General features: G+C 41.3%; 1 protein-coding gene across 6 annotated transcripts in view; it reads right to left on the minus strand.

Annotated features, from left to right (window-relative positions):
* kctd17 (potassium channel tetramerization domain containing 17) overlaps positions 1–27,368 on the minus strand; it is a 29,965-nt gene that overhangs the window by 415 nt on the left and 2,182 nt on the right. The window contains exons 2-6 of one of the 6 annotated variants that reach the window (XM_061967335.2): positions 7,303–7,411; positions 4,910–5,001; positions 4,294–4,389; positions 2,901–3,026; positions 1,098–1,231 (exon numbers count right to left, since the gene is read on the minus strand). In XM_061967335.2, the coding sequence (XP_061823319.1) occupies positions 1,136–1,231; positions 2,901–3,026; positions 4,294–4,389; positions 4,910–5,001; positions 7,303–7,411 (519 nt within the window). In that variant the 3' untranslated portion in view covers positions 1,098–1,135. Of the gene's footprint in view, positions 1–1,097; positions 1,232–2,900; positions 3,027–4,245; positions 4,393–4,909; positions 5,002–7,302; positions 7,412–27,368 lie in introns of all 6 variants that reach the window. The other 5 variants (XM_061967333.2, XM_061967334.2, XM_061967332.2 and 2 more) reach the window with 5 other exon arrangements.

Genomic DNA, 27,368 nt, shown 5'->3' on the forward strand with positions numbered 1-27,368 from the left:
ATATTGCATGTCGCAGCATTGGTAATTCAAGCTGACAGAGTCGCCGCACTCATTGGTTATCTGTCGAAATGGGACCGGGGGCGCGTGTCGCGTGTGCAGCCGCAGGTCAAGAAGACTGCACAAGAAAGCAACATTTGATTCATTTCTATCAGGGAATGGATCACACTTTCCACATTTCTCAATTAACCGTTTTCTTTATCTGGGCATGCACATTCATAGTAGGATGCAGTACACTTCCACACCACAGCAATGACATCAATTCGGAGTTTAAAGTCTCTTCTGAAAACCCACTTTTTATTTTCTGGCTTTTAACTCAGAATGAGTTGTGTGGTCCTCTGATATGTTTTTACTTATTTTAGTGTTTTTATCTATTGTTATTTTAAATGTCTTTCATTGAATTAGTTTGTATAGTGCAGCACTTTGGAAACAGTTTGTTAATATTATGAATCATGTTCCACAAAACATTGTCCCATACATTCCTAAATGCACTTGTGCCAGTCCGCCACAAATAAAACATTTTTGCGGAATAACTTATGAATTCATTTAGCATTATTTTTTTATATTTTGCCATACAGGAAGCGAACGCTTCACATATATGTGAATCATGTTCCACAAAACGTTGACTAGGTTATGTGTTTAAAATTTGAGTTCGAGGCATAAAAGCTAACCTTTATCCTGCCTAACCTTTTATCAGCTTATACCAAACAGTATTGTTGATTTAACATGACTCCTACATATATGTGTACTTCATATGTATATTAATGTACTTACCTCGGTGTGCTTACTTTTACAGTAACTTCATTTTGAAGGCTATCAATAAACAACATCAAGTTGGAATATGTTTTCTTTTATCTATAACATAAAGCACTGTTTACTTTTCTGCCAAACTAAACTTGAACATTCAGCATGCAGAAAAATATGTAAATAAACCAGGGGTGTAAAAAGTACAGCCTGTGTTACATTGTAGTAATAAAATAAGTAGCTACAATTGAATATTACAGCGAAACAACATAAAGTAACAAGAAAAAATATACGTATACCGGTACATTCTTAGCCTTTTTAAAAAAAATACATGCGTCATACTGACAGTTCCTCACCCTTTCCCGACTCTTTGGAACAAAGAAATATGACTCCCTCATTCTCTAAGCCACTCATTCGGTGTGGTTTCTCTCCCTCCCTCTTCCTCCTCCTCCTCCTCCTTCGCTGCTTTCTCCTCCTGCGTCTCCGTCGGCTTCAGTCCGCAGGAAGGATGGAGGGAAAGGGGGGAACAAAAAGGAAAAAACAAAACAGACGGACAGAAAATGGAAAAAATATGAAGGCTGATGAGTGTCAGTGAACAGGCAGATATACATATATATATATATATACATATGCATATACATATACGTATATATATATATATATATGTATATACATATACGTATGCATATACATACTGTATGTATATATTTTTACGTGTATATATATATTTACACATATACGTATACATAATATGTATACGTATATGTGTGTGTGTATATATATATATATATATATATATATATATATACACATACGTATATGTATATATAAATATATGTATACGTATATACATATATACAGTATGATATATGTATATACGCATACATATATATATATATGTGTATATATACACTTATATAAGTATACATATATACATATATATATTTATATATACATATACTGTTCGTATATATATACACACACACACACACACACATATATACATAGTATTTGTATATATACATATACATATATATATACACGTATATGTATGTGTATATATATATATATATATATATATATATATATATACACACACACACACACGCACACACACATCTTTATTTATGTATCACTATATCCACATGAAAGAGCAAGGAAGCGGCCAAACAGTGAAACAGGAAGTGGAAGGTCACTCACGGAGAGTGTGTGTGAGGGATGGAGTGGATGACATTTGTAGGTGAGTGACATTTGGAGCTTTAAGTGGAGAAAGTAAAAGAACACACACAAAGCAGTAACTCACGCACATATACAAAGAGGGAAAATAACGCACATTGACAGGCATGTATGTGCAGCTTGGAATTATTTGACCACACTTGACAATGTATGTAAATAAAGCATTTTCTTGCTCACCATGTCTTTGACAGTGTTATTATTTATATAGGTTACCTTCTGGGGTAGAATGTTTTCACCTCAGTTTTAGTTAGACCATGTACAGTGTGTAACCATATTTGTGAGCTCAAAATGATGTACATTTTTTTAACATGCTGTATGTCACATGAGCAGAGCAGCTTCACTACCGAATAGACGGCTGGTTATACCATTATATTATAACACACATCTATAAAAAGACCCATCTGTAATTTTAAAATACGCAATACGCAGTGAGTTGTACACGATGTGGTGAGGGAACTCAACATTTTACTTGTTAAATACACGAGGACATCCAGAAGATGCCTGGGGGAGTACATTGTGGTTTTCCATGAATTCTTGGTTTTATTTAGAGCTTCCGCATTCCGAGCGGCGTGGCTCGGTTGGTAGAGCCACCGTGCCAGCAACTTGAGGGTTCCAGATTCGATCCCTGCTTCCGCCATCCTAGTCACTGCCGTTGTGTCCTTAGGCAAGACACTTTATCCACACCTGCTCCCAGTGCCACCCACACTGGTTTGAATGTAGCTTAAAGATGCAGATAATGGGCTTCACTATGTAAAGCATTCTGAGTGTCTCGAGAAAAGTGCTATATAAATATACTTAGCTTCACCTCCATGTTTGTTTTTGGACTTATGCAAAACTAAATCTCTACTTGTGGACATGTTGCTAGAGTTGCTTGGCACCATTGTGTGTGTGTGTGTTTGCAAGAACTAGAGAGAGAGCTCTACCTTTGTTTTGTGGCTCTGCTCTGTACCCAGTCCAGAACCGGCTGTGTGGAGCTCCTTGGAAACTACACACAAAAACTCAGCCTGGTCCTCTGTTCCATAGCTGTATGATGAGCCGATGTTCACCATCTAGACACACACACCAAAAAATAGGATTCATCAGCAGGAAGTAAAGCTCACCCAGGAAGAAAAACACGTGAGCGAGGAGAGACACAATTGTTCGAGCATGCTGGGTCAGGTAGGGGAGCGGACAGCCGGTCGTTGCACAATCAGCGGTGGACTTAACAAGAAGCACGATTTACTAATGCCAACATAAATATGTATAAACAACAGGTTAGCATTTATAGATGAAACTTTGTGCAGAGCGTCTACTGCATGCAAGGTGGCAAAGCAGCAGGTTGGAGGAGCTCAGTGTGATCTGTAGTCTGCTACTTTTGTGTGTGCCACTTGCATCAGGTGAATAAAAGCTGGCTACCTGATAAGACACAAAGTAGGCACTGAAACTAGACATGACTACATTACTGTTTGGTTTAAGTGCAACAGTTCGGCACTTTTAAAACTATACAGTAGATCCGAAAAGTATTCACAGCAGCGCTTCAAAGGCTTTTTCCAAAATAGAATAAATTAATTTTCCCCCCAAAACAATTCTACAAAAATGACAACATGGGTACTATAATGGAGCTATAGAAACATCTTAAGGATGATCAGTAAAAGCAGGATTTACATTGACATGTATTTTTGGTGTTTTTTTAAAACACATTTGCAAACAAAATAAAAATGTTGCCATTGTAGGGTGTTGTGTGGAATAAAGCTGTAAATGTAACCAAATGTGGAAAAAGTAAAGCACTGAGAATCTTTTTTTTTTAATGCACTGTAACGTCTGGGCTAACACACACTACTGTCTGAAACTGACACTTATTGTTTTAGGAAAGTAGCACGGAAAGTTATCTTCATATTGAACGTGTGGATTGCAGAACAGGCCATTTTTATAATGAAGGCTTAAAAACAGGAAGTGTTGGGTGTAACTTACGAGCTGACAAGTGTGACCCAAAATATAATCAGTCCACTCAGCAATTACTGACATTTTAATGTCCTTCTCCAATAAATTGCATTGCAGCTGCGGAAATGACAAAATGGCCGTCACAACAGCAGACGTGCCAACCTTGAAAGCTAAATGGGAAAGATAGTGAGGTTTAGGGTCTGCACTCGATAATGTTTAGGAGGACCTGACGATAGGACCTAATTTGAATATTTTTGTGGAATGCAGCAGGCGGGGCTCAGGTCGGGGCCAAAAGGGTTTGGGGAGGGTCAAAGTTGAAGGGTCAGCAGCAGCATGAGTCCAACCCACAGTCCAGAGCAGTCCAGTGCGGGGCTTTCTGCAGGCGCGCACGCTGACCTGCTCAAACTTCCAGCCGTCAGACATTGTGGAGACCATCTGGGTCAGCTCCTCCTCCTGGCACTGCAACACTCGATAAACGTGCTTAGGGGGAACCTGCTGGTGTGGGGGGGAGAGGAGAAGGAGGAGAAGGCAATGTCAATTCATTTGAGAAATTTCCAAGATAAACATGGAGACAACATTTTGAAAGAACCAAATGACTATGTTTAGAACACGGATTACAATATCTTAAGAGTAACAAAAGTGTCAGTAAATCAGCCTTTTCTATTTTCGGACGAGTGAAGCACACGGGACCGCAGGCATGCACAGTGAAGAACAGTACAACACAACACAGGGAGAGTGGGAGTATGCTGGACAGAGCGGAGTGATTATGTAAGTGTGAGTGCAACCATCCTGAAAAAGAAAGGAGAGGGATGCAGCAGTAGCAGCACTCTCGTTAGAAAAGCACAGAAGGGTGAAGGTCCAATAGTAACAACATGATGGGACTGTTGGTGCGGACAATCCATCACTGCTCTGCTGTCATTTCTACCCACAATATGACAACACTATCCTCTCAGCTGCAGCATTCTGAGAAGATTGGTTAACTGTGTTAAAAAAACAGTGATTTGGAGTTTACCTGTGTGGACTTGGAGTCCCTTTCAACAATCCGCTCCTTGATCAGTTTAATCAGAGGAGTGATGTTGTAGAACTCAGCCTCCTCCAGGACACCTTGAAGCAAAAGGAAAACACGAGTCAGCTACTGTGTGCAGACAGCAAGAACACACAATCACATTACAAAATGATTTAGTTTGAAATTAGTTTACATTGTAAACTATTAATGATTAATACAATCTTAATTGCCTTAAGGTCAACTTTTTCTTTTTCAATGCACAGTTTTACCCTACGTTTTAGCCGTTTGTGGCCCTTTTCTTTACACAACAATAACCAATACACTTAGTGCCTGATCTACTAAAGATTTGCGTGTATATATACACGTGCAAACTTGATAACGCATGCAAAACTGATCTGCTAAGGTTGTGCGCCGAGGCTTGAGTTTTTTAAGTGAGCAAAATAAGGAGTGCAATCTATTAAGCATGTCTGTCTTTTTGTATATGCAGAATACATGCTGATTATCAAAACGGCCACAATACTGGAAGGAGAAAATGCAAATATAATTATTTAGCACGTGCAGTGTAATTTATCAAGGCTGAAACTGTTCTGCATTCTACTCTTTGCATCTAGTACATCTAGAAAGGACGTGCAAACTGGCAGTTGAGCAAAAATGGCAGTGAGAAAGGAGGTGATTGCATTGCAGCTACATCCTACGTATGTTTGTAAACATATATGGACGGTCAAAAACATATTAGACATACTGTCTATTCAGCAATAGCATTTTAGAATTTTATAGCTGATGGATGACTTAAGTGGCTGATTAAAACAAATTCAATTGATGCGTTTTAGAGTATGCTGGTGTTTTTTCATATAAATGAACAAAACTTCTTGCAGTATCCATTTATTGCATCTGGAGCGCACTCTTGTATTTATTTAGTGCCAGCGACTCTCAGGGCGCACCTTCGGCGCACTAAAGAAGTGTGTTTGACTGTAGATGTACTGCAGGACTGCTTTTTAAATGCCCCTAAAAAGTGGTACATAAATGAGTGTTTCCATGGGGACAGCGGGTAGTACACGCAAAAACTTGACTTAAGTAAAGCGGTCTGCTCCAGTTATTGGGGTCAGTTAGGCAGTCTTAATAGATTGCGTACAACACGGCAACTAATACATGCAATTCTATAGTTTGCACATGTTGTTTAGCGCGTGGTATTTGGATCTTAGTAAATCATGCCCAATCAGAACTAATACTCTGGTAATGGGCTGTTTTGGATGCAGTACAATAATGTGTTTTATTCTGATCTAAAGTATACTGCATATTGTATTATTTAAATCCTTGTCTAAAAATTATTTATTGTTGGGATAGCCTTTGTTCTATAAAAAATATGTCTAATCTTAAACATGAAGAGAAAGAAAGGGAACCTGAGACATTGATTATTAATTATTTAAAGTTGTTCTACATCTGCACTAGGGATGTAACAATAAACAGTGTTAATAATAACCGTGGTAAAACTCCCCACAATTGGTGTTATTAATTGATAACTGCACTTTGATAAACTCACGCCAGTTCGCTAGCTTAAATGCTAACATGAAAACCAGAGTCGTTAACATCTTTCCCTATTAAGAAATGACATAGCCCAATCTAAACTTATATAAACACATTGCTGTATGAGCTACTAAGCTATTCAATTGTGCACATTGAACCTACAGACTGTGCTCTCTTCTCACAGTGATCGTTCTATACTCAAGAGGAATACGAGATGGAGGTGTTTTAGGGTCCCTTCAAGGACCGCTGAAAAGAGTAAGGCACCCACCAAAAATAATTCATAATAATAATAGATTGTATTTGTTACGTGCTTTTCATTTAAATAAACCTTAAAGTGTTACAGTACAAACAACTATTTAAAACAATAAAAACTTATCCATTAAAACAGTTTAAATACTAAGACTAAAACACTATCAGTGAAGCTTAAAAAACACAAAACATGGAAAATGGTGGGTTTTCTAACAGCGTGTCTCATTATTTTAGTTATAAAAAAAAAACTTGGTCAAAAGAATTCAGTTCGTCGCATTCAACAATACTGCAATCATAAAGATAACCGTGATATTTTAAAGTTAAAGTACCAATGATTGTCACAAACACACTAGGTGTGGTGAAATGTGTCCTCTGCATTTGACCCATCCCCTTGTTCACCCCCTGGGAGGTGAGGGGAGCAATGGGCAGCAGCGGTGCCGCGCCCGGGAATCATTTTTAGTGATTCAACCCCCAATTCAACCCTTGATGCTGAGTGCCAAGCAGGGAGGAAACAGGTCCCATTTGTATATTCTTTGGTATGACTCGGCCGGGGTTTGAACTCACAACCTACCGATCTCAGGGCGGACACTCTAAAATTTTCATATCGTTACATTTCTAGTATGCACCTTCTTCGGCCAGCTCCTTGTTGTAGACCAGTTTGCCGTGTCGCAGGTAGTTCAGAATGGGTCCGAAGTAGGTGGGATCTCTGTCAATCACATAGGCTCCCGTCTCATCCTGTTGCACAAATAATTAGAACATACACATTAGGGCTGCAGCTATCGATTATTTCAGTAATTGAGTAATCTATCGATTATTTTAGTAATCGAGTAATTTATCGATGAGTGTGTTCGACTAACAGAGTCATCAGATAAAACCCACTTTATAGCAAGCACACCACCGCTCTCATGTGCGTTCTATTGCGAGTTGCAACACCAGTGCGAAAACTATGTTCGCATATTTTAAATTCCAGGCACTCCATGCAGTCCAGATTGTATAAATTTGTGTTAGTTACACTAGTTAAGATTTTTTTAGAATTAAATAATTGACTTAATCGATTAATCATTGCCTGCGATGAGGTGGCGACTTGTCCAGGGTGTACGCCGCCTTCCGCCCGAATGCAGCTGAGATAGGCTCCAGCACCCCCTGCGACCCCAAAAAGGGACAAGCGGTAGAAAATGGATGGCTGGATTAATCATTGCAACTCTACACATTAACAACATTAGTAATGTAACACTATTACAAAAAATCATACACTTCTCTCTTGATTACTCTTCTGAAATCTTAACATGTTCTCCAACTAAATTCTCAATGTATTAGCTACTGTTACCTAACCCATGAATGGGAGTTATGCTCAAATGTGTATGCTATGTTTTTAAAATGATGATATTTGGGATCAATGGATACCTTTGATAGAAAGTAACAATAAAGCAAGTATAAAGCCTGCAATATCAAACACCAAAAAGTTCTGCAGTCAAGGACAAGGCGGGTGAGGACACACGGATGACGGGAAGGAGGATGAGGACTGAGAATCAGCTGCTATAATCACATTAGTGTGTTTAGCGCGAGAGTCTGCAGAGAAATTCAGTGTGTGGAGTCGAAGAGCATCAGAGGACAAAGTGACACTGACATTTGACTGTGTGAGCTTGACAATAGTGGCCAGTAGGAGTTCTAGAAAAAAACACTTACCGTATTTTTCGGACTATAAGTCGCAGTTTTTTTCATAGTTTGGCCGGGCTCCAGTGCGATTTATATATGTTTTTTTCCTTGTTTATTATGCATTTTCGGCAGGTGCGACTTATACTCCGGTGCGACTTATACTCCGAAAAATACGGTAAATGGATTTACAGGAATTACAGTTATAATTTCAACAATGGGCCAGGGCGGGCCCTAATTAAAAGTAGAATTCTATGAAATTCCAGTTAATCATTTTGGTGTATTTCTTATAATTATGCACTGCAGTATATGTCATACATGACTCTTCTTTTTTTCCTTTGAAATATTATTACTCTAAAACTCATGTACATATTACACAATACATTTTTATTAAAAAACAATTTTTTAGCACACATTTTACCACAATCCTGCACAGGACACGCAATACAGAAAATGACATAGGGATTGCTACGATATAATGAATCTGTATCAACAGCATAATTGGTTGTACTCTTTAATTCGTAGGATTCGTAGGAGGCGGCACTGGAAATGCTATGATACTCTGTAATGTATTTGCTTTAATACCCAAGCCATAATCCAATAGTTTCACACTCAAGTTCCGTGTTGTCTATCATCCATCCATTTTCTACCGCTTATTCCCTTTGGGGTCGCGGGGGGCGCTGGAGCCTATCTCAGCTACAATCGGGCGGAAGCAATGACAGGCAATATAATGTTCAGTGTATAAAATAAAGAACATTTAGGCATCTCTAAAACAAGTGCTTATTCTAAACCCCCATGAAGGTCTATTTGTGCATGTATCTACATTCAAATAAGTTATCCTAACTCTGCACCATATAACACATGATCTCTGAAATCAACTGTCTGCCTGTGTGTTATATGATCCCATAACACACGTGGCAATAATAATAATAATAATAATGATGGATTTGATTTTATATCGCACTTTTCTATTATTAGATACTCAAAGTGCTCACAGAGAAGTGGGAACCCATCATTCATTCACACCTGGTGGTGGTAAGCTACATTTGTAGCCACAGCTGCCCTGGGGTAGACTGACGGAAGCGAGGCTGCCAGTTTGCTTCTACGGCCCCTCCGACCACCACCTATCATTCATTCATCATTCATTCACCAGTGTGAGCGGCACCGGGGGCAAGGGTGAAGTGTCCTGCCCAATAAAGCGAGTTCAGACTTGTGGTGGAATCTACATTGGCACCGTGACACAGAAGAGAAGGTTCCAGTCAATTTGAAAGGGGAGGGAGAAAAGGCAGTAAATATGCTCAGACATGAGTGTTATGAAACTCAACTGCCTCATCTGCTATGGAATTTAATCGGTATCAAATACTGCATAGCTATAATCGAGATAAATAATGAGGGGGTCGTGGCCTGGGGACCGGTTCTCTTAAGTACCAGTAATCTCAATAAAACAGTTACACACAAGTAGATAATGCATGTGCATGTATGCATGTGTGGGTTTCAAAACAAAAGACCCATGAGATGTTGCAGACTGAAAGTGTCTCCAGCTTGGAGAATATGGGCTTCTCTCCAGAGACATGACACAAACAACTGGGTTGAACCAACATGCGAGCAAAAGCATTTTCAGTCTCACGCATGTTGTCACAAGTACCTTCTTTGGGTTTCTCAAATCATTTGGCTCAAAATTAGATTTCTACAACACACGGAAACACCTTAATCTAATCGCATTTGGCTTTTTAAAGAAATAATTAACACACCTCGATTACACGATTGGAAACAGTTCTCAGTCTCCCTTAAAACCGCTCCCTGGACAAGTCGCCACCTCATCGCAGGGCCAACACAGATAGACAGACAACATTCACACTCACATTCACACACTAGGGCCAATTTAGTGTCGCCAATCAACCTACCCCCAGGTGCATGTCTTTGGAAGTGGGAGGAAGCCGGAGTACCCGGAGAGAACCCACGCAGTCACGGGGAAGAACATGCAAACTCCACACAGAAAGATCCCGAGCCAGGATCGACCGCGGTCAATAAAGGTGGAATGTTCCGTGCAGGATTATACCAAACTTTGCTGCTTCCCTACTGTTTACTACAGACATTTCCGCCATGTTTGATCGAGGAAATATGCTAACATAATCACCGTGATCGAACTCAAATTATCTGCGATCAACGATCACGATCACATAATCGCCAAGCCCTACTCCACACTCACCATTCATCCAACCTGCCGCAATACACCACCAGTATAGGCAAAAGATATACACGTACGAGCGCATTATGACCTGGATCCTCTGTGCCCAGAAACAACTAAAATAGTAGGGCTAGACAAATGCTACACTAGGTCACCAACACTTTGGATTCTTTGTTTGGGCAATCAATTCCCCGAAATGATACACCAACTAATATGTTTCATGCAATGTTTGGCCTCCTCTCTGAGCTGCCACCTTAACGTGGTAGAGGAGTTTGCGTGTCCCAATGATCCTAGGAGCTATGTTGTCCGGGGGCTTCTATGCCCCCTGGTAGGGTCTCCCAAGGCAAACTGGTCCTAGGTGAGGGATCAGACAAAGAGCAGCTCGAAGACCTCTATGAAGAACACGAACAAGGAACCCAGATTTCCCTCGCCCGGACGCGGGTCACCGGGGCCCTCCTCTGGAGCCAGGCCCGGAGGTGTGGCACGATGGCGAGCGCCTGGTGGCCGGGCCTGTCCCCATGGGGCCCGGCCGGGCACAGCCCGAAGAGGCAACGTGGGTCCCCCCTCCAATGGGCTCACCACCCATAGCAGGGGTCATAGAGGTCGGGTGCGATGTGAGCTGGGCGGAAGCCGAAGGCAGGGCACTTGGCGGTCCGATCCTCGGCTACAGAAGCTAGCTCTTGGGACGTGGAACGTCACCTCGCTGGGGGGGAAGGAGCCTGAGCTAGTGCGTGAGGTGGAGAAGTTCCGGCTAGATATAGTCGGACTCACTTCGACGCACAGCAAGGGCTCTGGAACCAGTTCTCTTGACAGGGGCTGGACTCTCTTCCACTCTGGCGTTGCCAGCAATGAGAGGCGACGGGCTGGGGTGGCAATTCTTGTTTCCCCTCGGCTCAAAGCCTGCACGTTGGAGTTCAACCCGGTGGACGAGAGGGTAGCCTCCCTCCGCCTTCGGGTGGGGGGACGGGTCCTGACTGTTGTTTGCGCTTACGCGCCCAACGGCAGTTCAGATTACCCACCCTTTTTGGATTCACTCGAGGGAGTACTGGAGAGTGCTCCCCCGGGTGATTCCCTCGTTCTACTGGGGGACTTCAACGCTCATGTTGGCAACGACAGTGAAACCTGGAGAGGCGTGATTGGGAAGAATGGCCGCCCGGATCTGAACCCGAGTGGTGTTTTGTTATTGGACTTTTGTGCTCCTCACGGATTGTCAATAACAAACACCATGTTCAAACATAAGGGTGTCCATATGTGCACTTGGCACCAGGACACCCTAGGCCGCAGTTCCATGATCGACTTTGTAGTTGTGTCATCGGATTTGCGGCCTCATGTTTTGGACACTCGGGTGAAGAGAGGGGCGGAGCTTTCTACCGATCACCACCTGGTGGTGAGTTGGCTGCGATGGTGGGGGAGGATGCCGGACAGACCTGGCAGGCCCAAACGCATTGTGAGGGTTTGCTGGGAACGTCTAGCAGAGTCTCCTGTCAGAGAGAGTTTCAATTCCCACCTCCGGAAGAACTTTGAACATGTCACGAGGGAGGCGCTGGACATTGAGTCCGAGTGGACGATGTTCCGTACCTCTGTTGTCGGGGCGGCCGATTGGAGCTGTGGCCGCAGGGTAGTTGGTGCCTGTCGTGGCGGTAATCCTAGAACCCGTTGGTGGACACCGGCGGTGAGGGATGCCGTCAAGCTGAAGAAGGAGTCCTATCGGGTTCTTTTGGCTCATGGGACTCCTGACGCAGCAGACAGGTACCGACAGGCCAAGCGGTGTGCGGCTTCAGCGGTCGCGGAGGCAAAAACTCGGACATGGGAGGAGTTCGGTGAGGCCATGGAAAAAGACTTCCGGACGGCTTCGAAGCAATTCTGGACCACCATCCGCCGCCTCAGGAAGGGGAAGCAGTGCAGTGTCAACACCGTGTATGGTGGGGATGGTGCTCTGTTGACCTCGACTGCGGATGTTGTGGATCGGTGGAGAGAATACTTCGAAGACCTCCTCAATCCTACCAGCACGTCTTCCTATGAGGAAGCAGGGCCTGGGGAATCTGTGGTGGGCTCTCCTATTTCTGGGGCTGAGGTTGCCGAGGGAGTTAAAAAGCTCCTCGGTGGCAAGGCCCCGGGGGTGGATGAGATCCGCCCGGAGTTCCTTAAGGCTCTGGATGTTGTGGGGCTGTCTTGGTTGACAAGACTCTGCAACATCGCGTGGACATCGGGGGCGGTACCTCTGGATTGGCAGACCGGGGTGGTGGTTCCTCTCTTTAAGAAGGGGAACCGGAGGGTGTGTTCCAACTATCGTGGGATCACACTCCTCAGCCTTCCCGGTAAGGTCTATTCAGGTGTACTGGAGAGGAGGCTACGCCGGATAGTCGAACCTCGGATTCAGGAGGAACAGTGTGGTTTTCGTCCTGGTCGTGGAACTGTGGACCAGCTCTATACTCTCGGCAGGGTCCTTGAGGGTGCATGGGAGTTTGCCCAACCAGTCTACATGTGCTTTGTGGACTTGGAGAAGGCATTCGACCGTGTACCCCGGGAAGTCCTGTGGGGAGTGCTCAGAGAGTATGGGGTAACGGACTGTCTTATTGTGGCGGTTCGCTCCCTGTATAATCGGTGTCAGAGCTTGGTCCGCATTGCCGGCAGTAAGTCGGACACGTTTCCAGTGAGGGTTGGACTCCGCCAGGGCTGCCCTTTGTCACCGATTCTGTTCATAACCTTTATGGACAGAATTTCTAGGCGCAGTCAGGGCGTTGAGGGTATCTGGTTTGGTGGCTGCAGGATTAGGTCTCTGCTTTTTGCAGATGATGTGGTCCTGATGGCTTCATCTGGCCAAGATCTTCAGCTCTCACTGGATCGGTTCGCAGCCGAGTGTGAAGCGACTGGGATGAGAATCAGCACCTCCAAATCCGAGTCCATGGTTCTCGCCCGGAAAAGGGTGGAGTGCCATCTCCGGGTTGGGGAGGAGATCTTGCCCCAAGTGGAGGAGTTCAAGTACCTCGGAGTCTTGTTCACGAGTGAGGGAAGAGTGGATCGTGAGATCGACAGGCGGATCGGTGCGGCGTCTTCAGTAATGCGGACGCTGTATCGATCCGTTGTGGTGAAGAAGGAGCTGAGCCATAAGGCAAAGCTCTCGATTTACCGGTCGATCTACGTTCCCATCCTCACCTATGGTCATGAGCTTTGGGTCATGACCGAAAGGACAAGATCACGGGTACAAGCGGCCGAAATGAGTTTCCTCCGCCGGGTGGCGGGGCTCTCCCTTAGAGATAGGGTGAGAAGCTCTGCCATCCGGGAGGAGCTCAAAGTAAAGCCGCTGCTCCTCCATATCGAGAGGAGCCAGATGAGGTGGTTCGGGCATCTGGTCAGGATGCCACCCGAACGCCTCCCTCGGGAGGTGTTTCGGGCACGTCCGACCGGTAGGAGGCCACGGGGAAGACCCAGGACACGTTGGGAAGACTATGTCTCCCGGCTGGCCTGGGAACGCCTCGGGATCCACCGGGAGGAGCTGGACGAAGTGGCTGGGGAGAGGGAAGTCTGGGCTTCCCTGCTTAGGCTGCTGCCCCCGCGACCCGACCTCGGATAAGCGGAAGAAGATGGATGGATGGATGGATGGCAATGTTTGGCTTTATGATAACCAAGACGGCAAAACCGGGACACATTTTGTGCAATTATTTTGTCCAAATCGACAAGTGGGGTGTACACAAACCGAAGTACCACTCTATTTGGTTATCATAAGATCTTGATGTACTTGATTTACCATATTTCCTTTGACCACAAACTGGTTGAAACTGAATTAAAATCGCCTCTGTTGGTTGCAGCCATGTACTGAACTTAATTTGGTCCTAATTGCATTGTGATATGGTTAAGCATCAATCACTACAAACTACTGACAAGAATTCTTAACCATCAATAAATAGATTTGTATGCCCAAACTAGGGATGTAATAATGTGAACCTTCATATCATAGTTAGAGGTTATTATTATTATCACGGTACTGGTGAATGTAGTCAAAAACTATTCAACACAAAGAAATATTTTAATCAAGTTTTATTTAGAAAATAAATACACAGAGGAAATACTTTCCTTTGCAGAAAAAACTGTACTTCTTAAGAGCCATATTATTGTTATTTGAGAGTATAAGTATGTTTATCTCCTTCCGTTTTAGTAAAAGTTTTAGAGTGTTTCTCAGATGAAGGCAAAACAGGAGTTGTGCTTTGTTTCCGGTTCATGTGACGTCACGTGGGTTCACTTCCTGTTGTAGATGTGTCCATGTATGGATGTTAATATTTACCACTCTGACCGAGGAGAACACTCAATGCGCACAATTCAAAAGCTTGGTCCCGGTTACAGCAATGTGTTTACCCAAGTTTAGTTCGGGGTATGGTGTTTATAATAGGGAAAGATGTTAATCAGAATCAGATTTATTGGTCAAGTATCTTTTGTGTCTTGTATTTATGTGAGCATTTAAGCTAGCTAACGATTAGCATGCAAGCTGCTTATTCAGGAAATGAGAAATATGTCCGTGAGTTTTTCAAAGGGCAGTCATCGCTCAGTTTTACGATAATCAAAATGATAACTTATACAAGTAACTGTGTGGTGGAAGTTTACCGCTGTTTGTCATTGTACCTAGCCTAAACCTAGTTTGAATATACATTCTTAATTTTTTTAAATTTTTGTTGGTGTTTTGTCTATAAACAAACTGCTTTGGGTGACAAAACTTTTCATCATCATTCTACATTTACGCAAAGACAAAACATTTTATTCTGGTGGGTCTTCTTTGTGTGACATTACAGCTGCTTTTTTTGGTTTGTTTTTTATTTTGTCAACTTTTAGTATTCAAAATGTATTCCAATTAAACTTTCTTCCTGGCTACAGGTAGCACCACCTGCAACTTTGGCGGATTTTTGACAGTCAGTAAATGTGTTTTCACATGGGCTACTGTTCCTTTTTCATTTGTTTTTTTGATCCTAGAGTGAGAGTACCATTTTGTCATCAAAAAAAATGCAAATAAGCTTTTTTTTTGGCTTTCGGTTCTGGTGTAAAAGCTACAATTTGCATGCACATCAAAAATAGAATAGCCGGTAAGCTGGCCCAACTTTGACAGATTGTGGAAATAAAATGTTATTTAGTGGCCAAGTGGAGTAGAGTTATTTAAAAAACATCTCATCTGAGCTATTTTTGCATGAGGTTGTCGTATTAGCGTGCAGTTATGTTTTAGTGGTTTATAAGTTGCTAGTCATTATTAAGGATTTTGATAATACACCTGCTGAATGGAAACAAATAGGCACTAATTTTGTCCACTGTTATATTATTCAAGTGACTAAACCCACAATTTGCAAGCAACATCATGGTGATTATATAATCAAAGTCAACTATGTTTTTCCTTTGGGCTTCTGGGCTGCAGCTCTATATTCATGCGGAAATGTTGCCACACTGCATGAAACTGATGTGTCTGTCTTGAAATTGGTTCCCTGTGAAGTGAAGTGAATTATATTTGTATAGCACTTTTCTCGTGTGACTCAAAGTGCTTTACATAGTGAAACCCATTATCTAAGTTGCATTTAAACCAGTGTGGGCGGAACTGTGAGCAGGTGGGTAAAGTATCTTGCCCAACTACACAACGGCAGTGACTAGGATGGCGGAAGCGGTGATCAAACCTGGAACCCTCAAGTTGCTGGCGTGGCTGCTCTGGCAACCGAGCCACCCCGCCCCATGCTTATGTCACTGATGAGAAAACAATGCATATAGCACACACTGCATGCAATATGATTTAAAAGAATAAGCAAATGACTAATAATATAATATTAGCATTTTGACTGACTTTTCATCTAGTACTAAAGAGATATCGGTATCTATAAACTACCTTCTGTTATATAGAGGATGACAGCGAGTATTAGTGACCCATAGGCTAAAATCACGTTGAGCTGCAATTTTTTCAAGATTCAACACTGCGCTATTGAGAGCAAAATGAGAGGCGGGTGAGAAGAAAATGAGTCACCCCTGCTGATACTGTCAATGACAAGGACAGAGAAAGTGGAAATGAAGATGAGGATGAGTATGTGCGCTCGATCTCACGTTAGGCTGAGAAACAATGTGTGTGTGTTTACAGGGGGAGTTGGGGAACTTCTGACAGGTCACAACTGAAGGTCACATAGGAATATTCTCTCGTCAGTGTGGCGTGGAGGCAGCCATTGCTGCTGTTAAGCAAATAGTACTTTAATTTAATTTTCTTTTTTTTCCCACGCTTGGTCAGCAGAAAAGAACATCTGCTCATTTGGAGAGGTTAAAATGTTGTACAATAAGGCACATTGAGCACAGAGGGATAGCAGTCATTTGTGTTGTTCGTCAATAGGCTGAACATGTTTTTGCAAATCCCACTGAATCAAAAAGTTACCCTCCTCAGATTTAAGTATTCTTAAGAGAAGTTATTTTATTATTGCCGTATTTTCTAAAATAGTTCCCTTCGCTCAAAAGGGCACCTGGCTGTGCTATTTTATCATCATCAATCAATGGGCTGCAACTAATGACTATTTTGATAGTTGACTACTTGATAATTTAACTTATGTTTTCACCTGCGATGTTGTTGCTGGTCACGCTGACTCATTCGTGTTCGTTTCTCTCTTGGAAAACAAGAGTGATGATGCCACCGACTACTATTGAGGGCACGTTGTTATTATTGTTGCCCCCCTATCATCCACCTGAAACAAATAAACACCACATCTCAAACAGATGTCTGTAGGGAAGGGCGATATGTCCTAAAATCTATATTGCGATACATATTGCAGCTTACTGTGATAACGAAATATATCGCTATTAGGGCTGCAACAACCAATCAATTAAAATCGATTATAAAAATAGTTGGAGATTAATTTAGTCATCGATTCGTTGGATCTATGCTATGCGCATGCACAGAGGCAATTTTTTTTTTTAAATTGCATTTTATCTTTATTTTTTTATAAACCTTTATTTATAAACTGCAACATGTGCAAACAGCTGAGAAACAATAATCAAAATAAGTATGGTGCTAGTATGCTGTTTTTTATCAATAAAATCCCGGAAAGGATAGAAATGTAGTTTGTCTCTTTTATCCGACTATTAATCGAAGTAATAATCGACAGATTCATCGATTATCAAATTAATCGTTAGTTGCAGCCCTAATCGCTATATAATATTTGGTATGTAAATGATAATAGAACCTTTTCAAAAACGGTTACCTACAAAGCCTCCTAATTTAGATTCTGCCATATGCAATAACATATTACATAATTTCCGGTTGTATTATTTTCTCAAATCTATTGCTATTCCTCTTGTTAATTTATTGCAACTAGCTGATTACTTTCTGTTGTGACATGGTTCTATCTACACTTCTGTGGAAATGTAATAAGTAAGGCTGCAGCTAACGATTATTTTTCTATCGATTAATCTATAGATTATTCTTTTCGATTAATCGGTTAATCTATAGATTATTTTTTTCGATTAATCTATAGATTATTTTTCCTTTTACCGATTATTTTTTTTATTTAAAATGAAGATGGAAAAATAAATGTAGGCCAATTTTTTCAAAAGGCATGACTTTTATTTACAAAAAAAAAAAAAAGTATGGCCACTCAGTCAACAACATGACAAAATATTCTGTAACAATGTCAACATTTAAAACTTTTAACATTTAACAAAATTAAAAGTAGCTTATATGCTTTTTAATGTGCAAATATAAAAGTAAACATCCAGTGCAAATCTTAATATTCTGCAATAGTATAAGCATTTCAAAAGTAAAAGTATTGCTTATTTTGCTTTAAATTGTGCAAAAATAAAGATAAACATCCAATACAAAAAAGTGCAAAACGAAATATTCTGTAACAGTGTAAACATTTCAACAAAAGTAAAAGTATTGCTTATTTTGCTTAATAACACAACAATGATAGTATGATTAAAGTGAAAGTTAATTGTTCGTTTGTACATAGTATATGTAACTGTTAATGTTGTAAAAGGTATTTGCATAACTAATTAACATTAGCGTTAAAGAGGAGCGCGTCTTTGTAAACACTGAACAGACACGCCAAACGCGCCTCTCAGAGCGAAACAGTGTTTTAGTTTATGAATTTACAACGCAGATATAAATGACACATTCATGTTTTTGTGTAATGATGACAACGTATACGCACGCGGACGATTGACTAGTTGATGGTGATGGCAAGAACGCTGTCGGGTGTTTTCTTTTCAAATGTTCGTTCATAGCCCTTGTGCTGCTATGATAGGCCATTTCCGCTCGACACAGTGTGCATACAACAACTGTCAAGTGTCTTGCTTTTTTCGCTGTGCTTATCCCACATTTGAAGGGATGTACCAATGCTGAATGTGGCTTCTGGATTTCACTCAAAAGACCAGACCGTAGTTACTTTTCCTTTTATTTTCCTTTAGTTTGCAACAGTTTTTCCAACGAAGAAACAGCTTCTTTTTTCTTCTTTAGTTTTTTTAGCAGTCTTAGTAGACTTTAGTTTCTTTAGCTGTCATTAGCTGTCTTTAGTAGCCTTTAGCTTCTTTAGTAGCCTTTAGCTTCTTTAGTAGGTGAAAAACCTTTAAGGACAAAACACCACAAGATCAACATGCTGTAAAAAATCAATCAATTATCAATCCCATAATTTACAATTATTAATTGGGCTATCAAACTATTAACCATTAAACAAGTGCAAGAAAATGGACACATATTTTCCCTTTAAGTTAAAACAGATTTTAAATAAATTGTCTCAACATAAATGCACCAAGATATATATAAAATACGTTTAAACCCAGAAACACAATAGATAAATGCAGCAGAAACCCCAATATGCAAATACATAAATACCTAACCATTAACCACCTATTTAGATACATATTTAAAATCCATGTTCAATATAAATATATTATTAATTTAGCAGTGAAACACTCAATCTTAAACACTGTCTACTGGTAGAAAAATGCCCCTTTTTCTATGCCCTCACCAGCAGCCAATGATCAAACACAGTTAAATCCAACACTTTAAGTTGAGCGACTTCACCCTCCTGATGAAGCAAACTGCTCCAACATTCATCAAACTAAGCAAATAATATCAACACTTCCTTACTAAACAACAGTTACACAAAACACTGTGTGTATTCAGCCTCCATACTAAGCACGCTACATGCACAAGATTATAATCAGACAAAAACACAGGATGGCAAACAATATGAATTCAATATTTATATGATGTTTAACTACTATTTCTGATTTATATGATTTTGTTTTCGCCCTTAAAGCCCTCCTGTATCCAGAGACTTATTTTCTGAGTTTGTAACCAAATTTTTTTTTGACAGTAATAAATATTGATCTTACCACTGTTATATCGTCCTGATATTATACGTAATCGTTACTGTCGACATTTGTGTCAATCTACCTTTATTAGGAATCAAAAGCTCTCGCTTGTCGTTAGCGTATCTTCCTACGGTGACTAGTGTAGCATGTTTAGCTATTCCTCGTCCTCCTGGGATGATACCTGTAAAAAACAGTTTATTTTTCACCATGGAGACGAGGATTACTGTCTTAGAAGTGGCTTTCGCTGTGGAGGGACATTACCCGCTAGCAAGAATGCTACATTGCGTTGAGGACGACTACGATCGCTTGCCACTGTCAAATTTTTGGCATATAGCTAGAATGGGCAATCAACATGCATTATCACAATATAGCGATAGTATTAAAAAGTTATATCGTCGGCCAAACGTATATCGTCTATATTGCGCAACCCTAGATGTCTCCCCTATCAACTAAGGAAAAAAATAGCAAGCCACAATTTAGGCAGTTGTCATTAACCCTGTGACATCTGATACCGCCATGTGTCACGATACATGTCATTATTACAACACAAACCATCTGCACAGCAGACATGGCATCTGTAAAGCTGACGTTATCAGTGTATGCAGGAGTGTGGCGATCATGTTGTATTTTTCTGGCAAACATACAACCAAAATATAGCAGAATACAAACCAAAGTACAAACCATGGCTCGCAGTGGTTTGGAGCTTGTCCGACGCTATCATTTCCATGGCAGATCGCTTTGGCCCCCATGTTACCTAAAGAAGGTTTTTGCACTAGTCGGACACAGCAGCTGTAGGAACAACCCCAGTCTTTTCTTTGTTGCTGCCTTTTTCTCCTTGCAGAATGTTTGCAGGGCATTTGGTGCAGGTTGCACATGGGATGTCTTACTCTGAATGTGTGAATAAGTTACGCAAAATCGACGCCCTGTTTGTTTACACTGTGAGTTCCGGTGAGCTCAGAGGAAGTTTACGACCGCCTGCGAGCTAGCTAGAAGCGCTTAAGTTGTTCACCCTAACCCGCCTACAGCACAGTACGGGGAATCTTGCCTCACTGGGGCGTTTTTTTTTAATCGGTTATCTGAGCAATTTTTTAATGTTATCATTTTGAAGGAGAGCCAATTATCACCACCAATAGACAATGAGCCATACCATCATCTCTTACTATCACACCCATACTTATAGTATCAACATATCAAAGGCAAAAGCAGTATAGAAATCATCATCATTCAGATAATTTTTGTAGTCTCTCTAATGCTCCATGTGACTACTAGGAGCTCCCTGCAGTGCACTCGCTTTGCTCATAAGATGCTTCTGTACAGCCATAGTGAATGTGCACCCCTCCTGCAGAAGAGAAGGCACGTGTTCTTCCATCTGACTCCAGCTACAGTCACACCACAAAAGGATGCTGAGCCACACACACCCATGTGCCTATCTTTCACATTCATTATGAGAGACATGCCGATGTATGTTATTATATATATTGAAAAAATTCTAAATATTAAATAAATGCGATCAAAAGTCCGCTTACAATGGAGCCTGTGGGAGCCGCGCAATTGTGATTTAGGGCTATATAAATACACATTTATTGATTGATATATTAATAAAGTTATGACATTTTTAAACAAAAAAGGTCACACATAAAATATTGAGCCCTTTTGACTAGGGCTGGGGGATTATATAATGGTGATCGATGATCGTGAATCTTGTGATTAATTTCTGTTAGGTCACGGTGATCAGCTGTTACCATAATTACCTCAATCAAACATGGCGGAAATGTCTGTTAGTAGATACCGCAATAGTAAACAGTAGGTAAGCAATGGTGCTCAGTATAATCCTGCATGGACAATCCACCTCTATTGACCGTTGTCCTGTGCGTCTGTGAATGTGTGTGTTTGTGTCGTGTGAACAAGGTCGGTTTTAGGCAGGCATATATGAGGGGGAAGTCAGAAATGTGAAGGGGACATCATGTGTACACCCTGCATGTACATGCTCCAGCACTTTTTTTCTGTGCTAATACAGTAATAGCATTGCCTTCTTCATAGAATTTGGTTGTTAGCCCTGTACTAAACAGAGTGAGCAATCTATATAATAGCACATACTTTTCGTGGGTGTGTGTGTACAAATGTAAAGTGGTGCAGACCACCTTATTTAAATTAGGATTTTTACATGTACTATACGGGTCATCACACTCTCATTTACTGCACATGCATGTTATCATGCTCCTACCTGTGGCATTTTGCTATGTTTTCAAACATGCAGGAGACATCTGCCACCTTATATGGGCATTTTAGAATCAGTCATACAGTGCATCTACATTGACACCATGTTTCCCCTTTTCTTTTTCCGCTGAAGGTGCATGGAAGAGAGACTGATCTTACTGCGCTCAGTACGCAAAAATGCATACTTCAATAATTTTTTTTCATGCAAGAAATATGTTATCATATATATTCTATGCGGGAAAAAACGAACGTCGATAAAAAAAATACTAAAAGACACCAAATTGCATCAATTGAATTTGTTTTAATCAGCCCCTTAAGTCATCTACCAGCTATAAAATGATGTTGCTGAATAGACAACATGTCTAATTTTTTTCTGATCATCCAAAAATGTTGACACACACATATGACGGAGGATTCCCATCTGTCCATTGTCTGTCTGTGCAGCTCAAGCACTGATCCTGCAGTCGTGTATGCAACAGTCAGTTTGCATAATTTCTAAATAAAACACAAAATAGTACTTGAAAAACGGTGGTGATTGTTGATAAATTATATTGGTGCGTAATAAATAATTGTATTCGCATTTTCTCCTCCCAGTATTGTGGGCGTTTTGATGATCAGCGTATATTTTGCACATGAATTAAGACAGAGACAAAATGGTTTGGATGCCTTTTTCTGCTCACTTAAGGGGGTTGTTTGCAACATTTACACAGATGTCTAGAGGGCGCTAACTTTCCAATGTACTTTACATAGTGAATCCAACCCTCTTAATCAATCAATCAAACTTTATTTATAGAGCACTTTTCATACACAGTCAAGTAGCAAACAAAAAGTACTGTACAAAACCAAACCAAACAAACAACAACAACAACAACAACAAATAATAATAGAAGAACAGAAGAAAACATACACACACGCATTCATACACGCACACACGCATACACGGCACTATTGACAATAACAAAGCAAAGACAAAACAAGGCATGGCACTGAGAATTTGAGGGAAAAAATTATCTAACTACGTACGTACGTTACACATGCACGCGCATTAGCTTTGGGCGTTGTTAGCTAATAATAGCGATTTGGATAGTTAGTGTTAGCTGTCATTGTATGTATGTATGTAAATTGTTTGTTGCTTCTTTTGGACTGCTTTTGAATGTATGCACACGCTCTCTGCGCGTACGTGTTGTGGAGACAGGGTGAATGATCCGCCATAACACAATTTTATTCGGGCCAATAACATTTTTTACGACGCAAATTTAGTAATTGTGAAAAATATAGACTGTTTTAACATCAAATGTGCTCTGTGAATCCACTAATGGTAACACAAGCTAGCCATTAGTGTTTTTGTTATATTTTTGCTTTGAAAAATGTAACTGTGAGCAAGTTGCAAACAGCCCCTTTAAGAGACGCAATCCACTTTGCACAAGTTTAGTACATCAGTTTTGCGTGTGCTCTCAGGTTTGAACGTGCTTAGTACATACAAACTTTAAGTAAATCAGGACCTGTGTGTCCAACTGCAACCCGGAGAAGAAGATTGCACTTTGTCAGGCCTCTACCTTCACACCTGTACAACTTAGGTGTCCCACCAGAAGATTAAGCACCTGCTGGTAGCTCTTAACCACAATAAGGTGGCAATCTCTCAGGGGTAACAGAAAATGTAATAAAATAAAGTCCCCTTCATCCACATTTTATCAACCATCACAACATGTATCTTAACTTAATGACCTAATTATTAAACTGAATGTAACCTTAGGTAGGACTTAAATTACAATAGTGTATAGTTATAAAACTGAAGAGTAGATATTCTTATTAATAACACAAAACAATTATTTTCAAAGTAGTTTATCATTAGGTCAGCTGAATTATGCCTCAAAGTTTCTGCATTCTCCACTCATTTAAACAGAGAACCTTAACAGCACTGCCTACACTCTAGATATAGTAATGTTTTTTTCCCAAGTTGTTTTCTGTACCAACTAACAAGGAGTCAACAGTTCCCCCTGTTCTTTAAAATTATATTTATTTCATTGTGTACTCCGACTAGAACGCATGTAGACACTTGCAGCGTGAGGAAGTTTACAATGACACAAATAATGGTAGCCTACATATTCGTTTTCATCACAGTTCAAACAGGAATAGCATTGTATAGCTCTTTTCGACGAAACAGCTCATTTCGACAGAAAACCTGAAGCAGCAAATACACACAGCTTTAACTTACAAACAATGGCTGGCCTGCTAATGGCATCATATAGCGTCAAAACTAAAATGTGTCCTCTTCACTTTCTCCCAGGTGTTCACATATTACGATGTAGAACACGTTAAATCATCACCTTTTTGTTTTGGCGCCGCTGGTGAAAAATTCAACTTCATCTAACAAAAGCATCTGATTGGCCCACTTTTGTCGCTATGTTAAAGAACTGTGATTGGCTATATTCCGAACTTGTCCCACCCATTTACAAGGCGAAATTAAATATGATTGGATTTTGTTCCTGACAACTTTTCGTTTCGTTTTTAATTCGTCGACACTGGTTTACCGAGGAGCAGCGGCTTTAGTTTGAGCTCCTCCCGGATGACAGAGCTTCTCACCCTATCTCTAAGGGAGAGCCCCGCCACCCGGCGTAGGAAGCTCATTTCGGCCGCTTGTACCCGTAATCTTGTCCTTTCGGTCATAACCCAAAGCTCATGACCATAGGTGAGGATGGGAACGTAGATCGACCGGTAAATTGAGAGCTTTGCCTTCCGGCTCAGCTCCTTCTTCACCACAACGGATCGATACAGTGTCCGCATTACTGAAGACGCCGCACTGATCCGCCTGTCAACCTCACGATCCACTCTTCCCTCACTCGTGAACAAGACTCCGAGGTACTTGCTGCTCCTCCACATCGAGAGGAGCCAGATGAGGTGGTTTGGGCATCTGGTCAGGATGCCACCCGAACGCCTCCCTAGGGAGGTGTTTCGGGCACGTCCGACCGGTAGGAGGCCACGGGAAATACCCAGGACACGTTGGGAAGACTGTGTCTCCCGGCTGGCCTGGGAACGCCTCCGGGAGGAGCTGGACGAAGTGGCTGGGGAGAGGGAAGTCTGGGCTTCTTTGCTTAGGCTGCTGCCCCCGCGAACCAACCTCGGATAAGCGGAAGAAGATGGATGGATGGTTTACTGAGGGCTGAAGAGAGGAGTGTGTGTGTGTCTGTGTGGGCGCGGACTTGCGGAGCCTGACACAGGTGAAGAACAGAAAAGAGGGAAGATTATATCATACGAGTGCTGTCGCGTGGCCCTTTTTCAGCGGATTTCTCCGCTATTGCGGATCATTTTGTCAACTTGTAATACATACATTTTGTGGGTATATTAAAATGTACTCTGAACTTCAAACATTTTGATTTGAGGGGGCGCTGCCCGCTCTTTCCTCTAGGCAGAGCCGCCCCCGCGTGTGAATGTGTTTGTGTCCGTCTATGTGCGTGATCGTCCCTGTCCACTGACGCGAAAGTCAGCCTTGTCACGACATAATTAATGCTCAATCAGCGTTGTGCCACTTCCCCCTTGCACAGCTGTAAGTGCAGCCCAGAAGAACAAAATGAAGAAATATGGCTAACATATTCATACAAGTTTAAACACAACATTTAAAGGAGCAGCAACTTCAGTGACAGGCTTTAGCCTCACTGACTGCTTGAGCTCATGTTGTGGTGTGTTCAGTAATCCTGCCATTAATGCAGTCTCACAGGCAGGCACAGGATGTCTAATGGTCCCGACTGGGAGAATAAACACCTACTAATTCAATCAGGAAAAAAATTAATTTTACATTTAAACATTTTTTAATCAGAATTTTTGTTTATGTGTTTGATCTGATTCAACTCCTCCGATACAAAATGCTCTAAAAAACTCTGCAGACACTTTTTGTTCAAATCATTTTTGAATTTGTGGATAAAAACATTTTGTTCCTGATATAATCATTAAACATGTTCTGTGTTAATACACATAATTTCTATAGTACCTCAAATTCAAATTACACTTTAATGTACTTTTATTGAACATAAGTTACAGGGTTTGAGTTTAAAAAAAACCCCTCCAAAATATGGATGATCGCTTGCCCTTTGCCAAACCATAGGTAAGAAGCTCTAATATTAGGGCTGCAACTAACGATTAATTTGATAATCGATTAATCTGTCGATTATTATTTTGATTAATCGATTAATAGGCTGCGTCCTGAGTCCGCTGCTGTTCACGTTGATGACCCATGACTGCTGCGCCAGGTCCACTACTAACCACATTGTGAAGTATGCGGACGACACGACAGTGGTGGGCCTCATCCGTGACAATAATGACATGGACTACAAGGAGGAGGTGAAACATCTGGTTGACTGGTGCAAAACCAACAACCTGGTCCTGAATGTCAACAAGACCAAGGAGATCATCGTTGACCTGTATGTACCTTTCAGCATTAATGGCACCTTGACAGATGTGTAAGTTACCCATGTCTTGGGCACTAATACACCCCCATACCATCACACATGCTGCCTTTTCAACTTTGCGCCTATAACAATCCGAATGGTTCTTTTCCTCTTTGGTCCGGAGGACACGACGTCCACAGTTTCCAAAAACAATTTGTAATGTGGACTCGTCAGACCACAGAACACTTTTCCACTTTGTATCAGTCCATCTTAGATGAGCTCAGGCTCAGCAAAGCTGACGGCGTTTCTGGGTGTTGTTGATAAACGGTTTTCGCCTTGCATAGGAGAGTTTTAACTTGCACTTACAGATGTAGCGACCAACTGTAGTTACTGACAGTGGGTTTCTGAAGTGTTCTTGAGCCCATGTGGTGATATCCTTTACACACTGATGTCGCTTGTTGATGCAGTACAGCCTGAGGGATCGAAGGTCACAGGCTTAGCTGCTTACATGCAGTGATTTCTCCAGATTCTTTGAACCCTTTGATGATATTACGGACCGTAGATGGTGAAATCCCTAAATTCTTTGCAATAGCTGGTTGAGAAAGGTTTTTCTTAAACTGTTCAACAATTTGCTCACGCATTTGTTGACAAAGTGGTGACCCTCGCCCCATCCTTGTTTGTGAATGACTGAGCATTTCATGGAATCTACTTTTATACCCAATCATGGCACCCACCTGTTCCCAATTTGCCTGTTCACCTGTGGGATGTTAAGTGTTTGATGAGCATTCCTCAACTTTATCAGTATTTATTGCCACCTTTCCCAACTTCTTTGTCACGTGTTGCTGGCATCAAATTCTAAAGTTAATTATTATTTGCAAAAAAAAAATGTTTATCAGTTTGAACATCAAATATGTTGTCTTTTTAGCATATTCAA

This window comes from Nerophis lumbriciformis, linkage group LG11 (assembly GCF_033978685.3).
Source record: "Nerophis lumbriciformis linkage group LG11, RoL_Nlum_v2.1, whole genome shotgun sequence".
Classification (NCBI taxonomy): domain Eukaryota; kingdom Metazoa; phylum Chordata; class Actinopteri; order Syngnathiformes; family Syngnathidae; genus Nerophis; species Nerophis lumbriciformis.